Below are 9,937 nucleotides of genomic sequence, written 5' to 3' on the forward strand. Positions count from 1 at the left end.
AAGATTTCCTTCGCCGACCCCTTTTTCGGGGCCCGTTTCTCCCCGGGTACCGATATTGTCCGGAGACCCCCCGGGAGGCTACCCACCCCTTTTTTGGTTTGTTTTTTCATCCGGACCTTTTTACGAAATGTTTTTGAATGAAATTTTTTTTGTACATTTGGACTACCCCCGGGCGACGGGGCCCCGCCCGCATGTTTTGTTTGGCCCCGGGGGCCCCAATAATATGGGGCGAGGGCCCCATGTGTTTTCCGTTCGTAGGGTTTGTACCTTAACCCGTTCTTTTGCCCGGGGCCCGTAGGCCCCCAATTTTTGCATAGTGTATATATGTTCCGTGTACATTCCCCCGCTTTTTGACTTTGATATGGCATTTTAACGCGCCCGCGGAGTTGGTTTTTATCTTTACTTCCCTTAAAATGACGATCATGATATCAGTTAGGGAAAGTTACATGATTTGACACAGCCCGCTCAAAGCCCAACAGGACACTGGCCACTACCACGGGTCAAGGTCGTGACACTACAATGTCGTTGCTCCCAAAGTGCTCTCTCAAGATCAAAGTTGCAACAACTAAAAGGACTAGCTCTTAAATCAATGTCGATATCTTAAGTCCTTTTAGTTGTTAAATCTTTGTCTTTTGCTCTTACTTTGTTTTCCTATACTACTTTTAAGAAGTCTCTTAGTAGGACAGATCTCAACCTTTTGTGGTGTTCTCTTGGATAGAGTTAGTCAAGCTTTTGTTCTTTGAGAGTTATTGTAAGGAGGATGGATTAAGAGTTTAATTCCTAGGTTGTAATATGAAGTTGCTCTGTTATAGTGAAGTTGGGAAATCCTATTCTGGCAGGTCGTGATTTTTAATCCCTTGAGCAAGAGGTTTTTCACATAAATATCTTATGTTATTTACCTTCTGTCTTTACTTAAGAAAATAAATAGAGAACCTAGTTCTCTACACTGTTTGGTGGACTCATATATTCTATCAATTGGTATCAGAGCGGGTTCTTTCTAAAAGGTTAACACCTACAAAGGATCTGTCTAATGACTGCTCCACCAAACCTAGAGGAAGGGCAATCTAGCACAAGACCACCAAGATTCAATGTAAAATGTTATGGGTAGTGGAAAACAAGGATGAATGACTATCTCATGGCTGAGGATTCTGAGTTGTGGGACATCATCTGTGATTGTCCTTTTGTTTCTATCACGAAAGATGAGACTGGAGCTGAAACAGGTCCAAAGACAAGGAAGGAGTATAATGAGACTGACTAAAAGACTGTTTAAAATAACTACAGAGGCAAGAAAATCCTTGTGTGCAGTATTGAGGCTGATGACTACAATCGCATCTTATCATGCCAATATGCGAAGGAGATTTGGGATGCTCTTCAAAACGCTCATGAGGGAACTAGTCAGGTAAAGCAATCTAAAATAGACATGCTTACCACATAATATGAGCTTTGCAAGATGATGTGGTGAGTCTATTCATGAAATGCCTACTAGATTCACCTCCATAATCAATGAACTTCATTCTCTTGGTGAAATTATTGCGACAGACAAATTGGTTCGCAAACTACTTAGTGTACTGCCAAATTCTTGGGAAAGTAAAGTGAATGCCATCACTGAAGCCAAGAATTTTCAAAAACAGACCATTGATGAGCTCATTGGTAATCTCAAAACCTATGAGTTAAAAAGAAAACAAGATCTGGAAAGGAGGGAGCCAAGGAAAGAGAAGAACCTAATTCTCAAGGCTGATGGCAAGAGTGATTCAAGTGATGATGAGTCATAAATGGCATATCTCACTCATAGATTTCAAAAAATGGTACGACGTTAAAATTATGGGTTCTAGAAAGGAAGTTACGACAAAAATCTTAAAGGATATGACTGCTGTTACAAATGTGGGAAACCTAGGCATTTCATCAAAGAATGTCCTCTCCACGAGCAGGACTATTACAAGAACAATTTCGGCAAAGCAACAAATAGGAACCAAGTTCCTGCCATAAAATTCAAAAGAAGAGAAGCAGCTGACAACTTGATGAAACAAGCTTTGGCTGCCTAGGGAGATTTTACCAGTGAATCTGAAAATGAGGTTGACATAGGTGATACGTCCATGTTGGCTGTCAACAATGAGCCTTCAACATACAATTCAATCTTTACTCTTATGGCGAAATCTAATACTGATGGTGGAAGTGAGCAGGATGAGGTAAACTTTCTTGATGTTCAGAAAAACCGAAAAAGTTACTCAAAAAAAAAAGTAGATTTCATTAACAAATGTGATAATCGATGCGTATCATGGCCTCATTAAAGAAAATGAGTCTCTAACTGAGGAGGTTGGTGAAGTAGAATAAGAAAGGGATGACATGGTAGTCTGTATCGTAGACTTGAGGGAACAGGTTGAGGAAGTAACTAGAGATTCCTTGCTAAATAGTCAAATGAAAAAATGGATGGATACACCTTCTAGAGGAAAAGAGTAAGCTAGTAAGATTCAGCTTGAGCTTGAAAGTGAGCTTGATAATACCAAAATGAGTCTCATTGCTGAGCTGGAAAAGAATAAGGAGCTCTAGGAGAATCTAAAAATGGTGAAAATCAAGCTCGATGAGTCACTTAACTGGACCTGGTCCTCATCTATGTACACAAATGGAGTAAGAGACAGACAAGTTATTAGTTTTCTAAAGACTAAAACACCCAACAATCACCATAACAAGTTTGTCTCCGCAATTCAAAGTTGGTTAGGCACTCACTGTGATCAGACTAGCTATCACAAAAGGGCATGCAAAGTCAAATTTCAAGATCTTCAGAGAAATAAGAATTTGTTGAAAAGAGACCGAGAGCTGAGGGACCCGGTCCTCGCAAAAGAAAAACTGGCTTGCCTGCATGGGCAAAAATAAGCTTAATTCATCCTTTCCATCACTCTAAGGGACCCAAGCAAGTTTGGGTTCCTAAATCTAGTCAGTGATTCAGCTAGCAGGCTTGAGTAAGAGGAAGTAGTCAAAAATGGTACATGGATAGTGGCTGCTTGAAGCTTATAACTGGAAGAATGACTGAATTTTCGTCACTCAAGGCCTACTAAGGAGGAAGTGTGTCTTTTGGAAATGGCAAGAAAGGGTACATTCTTGGCATTGGCAAAAGTAGCAAGACACTCTCCCTTGCAATTGAGAATGTGTACTATGTAATTGGATTGAAGCAGAACTTGTTAAGTGTCTCTCAAATTTGTGTGATCTGACATGCCCCAGTGCCATTGATGATGATGATGCATAATTATGGCACAAACGGATAGGACATACAAGTTTCTCTCTCTAGTTGACAAGATGGTCGTGGAGGACGTGGTTCTTGGGCTGCCAAAAATTAGGTTCTCTGATCACAAATTGTGTGTTGCTTGCATACAAAGAAAGCAAGTGCATGATCAGGTCCCTGCTTGAAGAAAACTCCCTATGAATTACTCAATGGGAGAAAAATCAAGCTGATTTACTTACGAGCCTTTGGGTGCAAATGCTTTGTTCGTAACAATGGAAAGGAAGCTTTGGACAAGTTTGATGCGAAAAGCGATGAAGGAATCTTTCCTGGTTACTCTTCACACAGTATGGATTACAAAATCTACAAGAAGAGAACTCAGTGTATTGAAGAAAGTGTGTATGTGATCTTTGATGAATCAAACAACCTGGGTGATAAAGATACACAGGATCTATGAAGACATCTTCATCAAAACACTGTGTAGGGGACTTTTTGAAAAGAAATGGTTGAAGTTGGGTCTGATCAAGATCTATGAACTAGTTCCTTACAATATTCCTCACTATCTTGGCTACGATTAGAGAACATGTATATTTCTAAAAGGGGTTTTATTTGACATCTAACTCAGTTCTATACTGTTATAGGTATACACACATGAAAAATCTCAAAAACTTACATGGCTAAGTGATATTGCATGCTTACGAGATTATGCTCCTTTTTTCAAAAGTAAGTCAAGGAACTAGGTCCCTTGAATCAAGTTAGTATTTTCAGCTATGCATTATGTTTTGAAATTACTAGAGTGCCATATCATTATGACTATTCCCGCCCAATCTTGAAATAATATTGAACCCCATTCATAGTCAGGCTCTTTTGTCCACGTGTCACACCTTTTCAATTCTCAAGAAACACTCTTCCACCTTCTAAACTCTCTTATTTCTCTCCCCATGGAAGAAAGTGTTGGCATTCCTGTTTCCTCTGTCAAAATTAAGTATCACAACCTCACTTCCGATCATCTTCCTACTCAAATTTCGATATGTCTGAATTTGAATGCACTACACTCAACTTGCCCAGTCCAAATCCCTGTGTCTCACTATCAAAATCGCCAACCCCGTCTAAAAGATTCGTACAATGTCACCTCCTAAGTGTCCACCTCTCTCCAACCCAAACACCCACTCCTTACCATCAATACCAGCCATTTATGGTCCTATACGTCAGTGTAAAAAATTAGAAACCAAGAAGATTTGAATTAGAAACCAAGAAGATTTGTACTGAACTTCAGTCCTCTAATATTAAAGAAACCCTTATTTTGGTCGATGATTACCGGACGGTGTATTTTTCGAAACTTTCCGATGAAAAAATTGAACTTGAAGTTAACAAAGGTGGTGTTGAAGTTTTAAGCCAAAATCAGTGTGCAGACTGTGGAATGGACGAAGTGACAGAAATTGGTGATCAGGCTATTACACTAGGTGCCTCTAAATTTGGAGCAGAGGAACATGAAAAGGTGGCAGAAAATATTGCAGAGAACCAAACTGACCGCACAACAGGTACCTCTGATTCCATAAATAAGAAAAGGGGTGATGAGTCTAACGAAGGACAATCTGAGTCCTCTGTCGACCATTTCTTTAAGGGAAATCTTGTTGAAGGGAAAAGGGATAGGTCTAACATTTTAGCTAGTGAAGAAAAAGAGATTGTTGCCAATTTTCAGTTATCTATTGAAAAGTTGAAGGATGGGGGGACCATTGAGGAACCTAGTTCCTTAGTCCGAAAGGAAAGGAATTCTCCTGTGTTGAAAAATGCTCCAATATCGGAGGAAGGACTAGGTTCCCATCATGTACCTAAAATTACTGTACCCCTAGGAGAAATTTCTGAAAATAGAGAACTGGTAGTTTGCGATCATTCTGAGAAGCCTAATGATTAGGATGAGTCTGTGAGTTTGAGATTTAAAATAAATGCAAGGTCCTATTAAAAAGAAAGGTAAATTTGAGGTCATCTGAGTCAAGACAGGGACCAATTTCCAGAGGAAAAGCTAAAGCACAACTGGAGATTATTTTCAAAAATAGCCAAAGAAAACTTGTTTTAAGAAAGAGGGATCAACCAGTGAAAGGGACTAGGGGATTGGTGGATAAGGTTGAAGAATCACCAATTGAAAAGACAGATCTTGTGAAAAAAATTTAAAGTGGAGGAGGAAGAAGCAGAAGTGGCAGAAGTCACACTCTTGAGGAAAAATTCAAAGAAAAGAAAACTGAAAGAGGTTGAATCAGAAAAGGTGGTTGAGAAGGAAACTGAGCCTAAGGAAAGGGGACTAGGTGCTGAGAGTCAGAGCACTCAGCAAAAGAAAGGAACTCGCTCACAAAGTAATAAATCTGCAAGAGTCAAGGAGGAACCTGGTTCCTCGGCCAAAAGGCAAAAGGTGGAATTGTCAGAATCAGAAAGGAAGGAGATTCTGAAAACCCAAAAGATATTAAAAGGCAGAGTCTTTGACCTTGAAATTGCCGGGAAACCTGGAATGAAAGAGCTAATGGAAATAGTTGAGTTTCGGAGATGGACTCACCTTTTAAAACTCCCAATTCCAACGGTTTTTTAGGATGAAGTAGTAGAATTTTATGCCAACTTGCTCACTTCTATTTGCACTCTACTACTATCTGTAAATGGCTTTGAATTTATGCTTGATGAAGACACTATTGGGGAGATTTTGCAAGTTCCTATTGATGGGTTAAATTCTGTTAAGACTGACACTACATCACCTCATTTCTTGAATATAATTGCCAAACGAGAAGGAACCATAGATGAAGAAAGGGTCTTCAAAAAGCAACTTAAACCAGAGTACTAGTTGCTCTTTGAATTGGTCAACAAAGTAATATTTGCCCCACTCAGAAAAGACGTCTATGGCTGAAATCCGTGATTTATTTTTGATTGAAGCCTTAGCCAACTATGCTACTGTTAGTCTACCTGCCCTCATGATTGAGCACATGATTAAAGTGGCCACAATCAGGGATGGTAGGTATGGGTTACCTTATGGATTCCTTTTTACAAGAATTTTTGAGCACTTTAAGATAATGGTTAGTAGGGTGACCTTAGGTACCAAAAAGCATATGTTCACCAAGAGAGCTCTAGAGGAATGTGAGTGCATACCAAAAAGAGAAGGAGTTGGAAGCAATTCTGCGATCTCAAATTTTATACAGGCTCAGGAAAAGGAAAATGAAGAGATAAACAAGTTTTCACTTCACCTAGCCCAAAGGGACACTGAAATTACAATTTTATAACCTAAGCTACAACAAGGTGTAAAAGGAAATGAGGGATTAGGTACCTTGAACATTCTGAAGGAAGAGAATGCTAAACTCAAAGCTGATCAGAATGCTAAACTCAAAGCTGAAATAGCTGATCTCCAAAGGAAGGTGGATGAACTGACTCAACAGCTGGTTCATGATCATCGAGCTGCAAATGAGCCCATTGAAAAGCTTTCTCCAAGATTTGAATTGGACCTTTCTTTTCTCTCCTCTTGCTTCTCACTCCCTCCTCCCAAATATCCTGATATTCGTACCCCTTGACTATCATATCATCCTTATTTTTGAGTTGTACTGTTATTGACACTCTTGTTTGTTTTGAAACTATTTTTTGTATGCTGAACGTACTATGTTTTTGTGCTAATCAGATTTGGGCATTATCTCTCTCTTTATGAAATATTAGTTAGCCATGCTTGTGTTATTGATTGCTTATGCTGTGTTGCCCCAGTGACCATGAGTTAATGTCACTAGCCTTGCTTTGCGTATACTTCGTATTTGCTCTTTTTAATGATGCCAAAAGAGGGAAAATTATTCAGGGAATTCAGATGAGTTTGTTGGGTTTTGTTGTATGTGCTCTGCTAACGTGTGTTTATATTTGGAAGATGGGTCTGATTCTCAGGGTGAACAAGTAGGGAATCTGGTCCTCAGGGGAAATGTAATTATGTGTTTATCATAATCAAAAAAAGGGAAATTGAAGAGTTACGATACTTTATGTTTTGATCATTTGACAACCTTATTCGAAGAACCAGATGCAATCAGGATCACTTGATAGGGAAATTGATGAGTTATGATACTCTGTGATGTGATGAGTTGACATACTCTTTTGAGGAACCATATGCGATCAGATTCACTTGGTTAACCTTATGATATCTCATGTACTGCTAAGTTGACATACTCGTTTGAGGAACTAGATGCGATCAGGTTCGCTTGGTTATTCTCATAGCAACACCACACAACTGCAGGATATGTATATAGAAGGAACCGATAAGGAACCAGATGCGATCAGGTTCTAGTTATTGTTTCAGTCTACTGTACAATGTGCTAACTGGCAGCAGTGTAGCAGCAACACAAATGCGGTAATGACTCACAAACCAAGTTGAGGAACCAGATAGGGACCAGATGAAGAACCGATAGGGACGGATGTGATCGGGCTTCCTTAATCGTCGAGATCCAACTCTGCAACCGTAAAAGCCGTCGCACTGCATCTTGACCGGCAGAGTGTAGCGACACGAGTGTATTTTGCTACAGGCATAAGTAAACAATGACATGTCCCTCTCACATCTCACATCTCACCTGCTTTCTCATATATACACAACAAGTTACAAGGGTAACCCTAACACTTTGAAATCAAAAATATTATTCACTCTCAAAAAGCAGTTGTCGCTGCTCCTAAAGTGCTCTATCAAGATCAAAGTTGCAACAACTAAAGGGACCAACTCTGAAATCAATGTCGTTGTCTTAAGTCCTTTTAGTTGTTAAATCTTTGTCTTTTGCTCTTAATTTGTTTTCCTACACTACTTTTAAGAAGTGTCACATATCTCAACCTTTTGTGGTGTTTTCTTGGCTTGATTAGTCAAGCTTTTGTTCTTTGCAATAGAGTTATTGTAAAGGCCTTGCAATAGAGTTATCGTAAGGAGGAGGGATTAAGAGTTTAATTCCTAGGTTGCAATAGGTTGTAATCTGAAGTTGCTCTGTTATAGTGAAGTTGGGAAATCATATTCTAGTAGGTCGTGGTTTTTAATACCTTGAGTAAGGTGTTTTCCACATACATATCTTATGTTATTTACCTTCTGTCTTTACTTAAGGGAACAAATAAACCTGGTTCTCTACACTGTCTGGTGGACTCGTATATTCTATCACCAGTCAAATGGTGCCACATAAATTGGCACAGAGAAAGTATAGTTCTCTCGAGGAGATAGTCTAGATTTGACCATAATCTAATCTAGATTTCATTCAAATGAACCTCTAGGTGGATTGACTCGGTTTGGACATACCTTGATTATCTTTTTACAATTTTAGGCTATTGATCTCTATAGCATGATTGGATAATAAGGATAAGTACGCCCATAACAACTCTTAGTCTTAAGGTTTAAACTGCAAAACTTAACTCCTCTTGTGGTACGTGCCCACTTTTCATTTTAGATAGCACGTGACCGCATTTAGAGTGCTTGGTCGACAGTTGGTCATAGTGAACACCATGAGATCATCCTCTACTCAGAGGGCTTCTCCTTCATCTGAGGTCTTAAATTTTGTGGCTCGACTATTTGGTATTTATTATTGTTATTTAAATGCATGAGTAGCTTGAGCCTGACGGGTCAAAAGCTGTGCTATTGAGCCTTTATAGGTGTCACGACCCAGCCCGTCATGATGGAACCCACACTAACCCTCCTGGTGGGTGAACCATCCCTTTAGCCAATTATTCAGTCGATAAGCCAATTATAAATCAATAACAATGAAGTTAAACCATAAACTGTCTAGTCATGCCATAACAAGATAAAAGTGTGGAATTCTAAACTATTACAACCCCAAATATCCGAAAGTCATCGTACAAGGACTCTAAAACATAACACTGTCTAAAGAATAATTAACTGTCTGAAATAGCATAAGTGTGTAGAAATGAAATAGACATTAATAAGGAAAGATCTTCAGGCGACATAGCATGGATAGGAACTTACCCTCTGATCCGAACGGAAAATGGCCTCAGGCTAAAGGTGAGGTTTGGACGAAGTCTCTAGCACACAATCTACACTCAAAAGGGTGCAGCAAGGTAGTATCAGTATAAACACTATGTACCGGTAGATTAGTATCATGCATACGTTCATAAAATCAATAGAATAGGCAGATAGGCACAACAACACAACAATCAAATAGTATCAACAATGAATTATTTGCCAATCACAAAAATAAGGTATGACCCAATGCAATGAAATGTAACCAATGATAGTATCCTAACCGTACACACATGCTAAAAGAATTTTTTGCACAATAGTCATGACCTACAGGAGACCCATGGTGTCCGCGTACCACTCACTCCAGAACTAACCTCGGATCACGAGCCCATAACTAAGCCACATCCTCACCCCCTATCAAATGTGCCTTAAGCTAGACTACATACTCACCCCTATCAAATGTGCCTTATATTTATATATATAAATTTTTGTATCTTATCACAAGATGAATCTCAACGTACTTTCAATTCAACACTCAGTATGAAACATGAACAGTCAATAATATCAATGTCAAGAAATACAGGGCACCATGCCACAAGTCACAACAACAACATAAATGCATAAGTTATCTCAATCAACAAGAAGAATATATATGTCAACCCTTTCCTTCCCATATCACAACAAATACACCTCAGGTTTCAGTACATAAAGTAAAGGCGACAAGCCCACATAATCCGCAATCATCATCGATGTCCGCCATAAATTGCATATAT

The 9,937-nt window shown here is 39.2% G+C and overlaps 1 protein-coding gene across 1 annotated transcript; it reads left to right on the forward strand.

Moving 5' to 3' along the window:
- Positions 1-1,120: 1,120 nt before the first annotated feature.
- LOC132032060 (uncharacterized) lies at positions 1,121-1,772 on the forward strand. Its single transcript, XM_059421875.1, has 3 exons — positions 1,121-1,239; positions 1,282-1,399; positions 1,632-1,772. The coding sequence occupies exons 1-3, from the start codon at positions 1,121-1,123 to the stop codon at positions 1,770-1,772; spliced, it is 378 nt and encodes a 125-aa protein (XP_059277858.1).
- The last annotated feature ends 8,165 nt before the right edge of the window (positions 1,773-9,937 follow it).

Source organism: Lycium ferocissimum, chromosome 9, assembly GCF_029784015.1.
Source record: "Lycium ferocissimum isolate CSIRO_LF1 chromosome 9, AGI_CSIRO_Lferr_CH_V1, whole genome shotgun sequence".
Classification (NCBI taxonomy): domain Eukaryota; kingdom Viridiplantae; phylum Streptophyta; class Magnoliopsida; order Solanales; family Solanaceae; genus Lycium; species Lycium ferocissimum.

Coding starts and splice junctions, on each gene's coding strand:
- LOC132032060 (XM_059421875.1), top strand. CDS start 1,121: ATGAATGACTATCTCATGGCTGAGGATTCTGAGTTGTGGGACATCATC. Junction 1,240..1,281: donor GGTCCAAAGACAAGGAAGGA/GTATAATGAGAC, acceptor AAATAACTACAG/AGGCAAGAAAATCCTTGTGT. Junction 1,400..1,631: donor CTCATGAGGGAACTAGTCAG/GTAAAGCAATCT, acceptor TTTCAAAAACAG/ACCATTGATGAGCTCATTGG.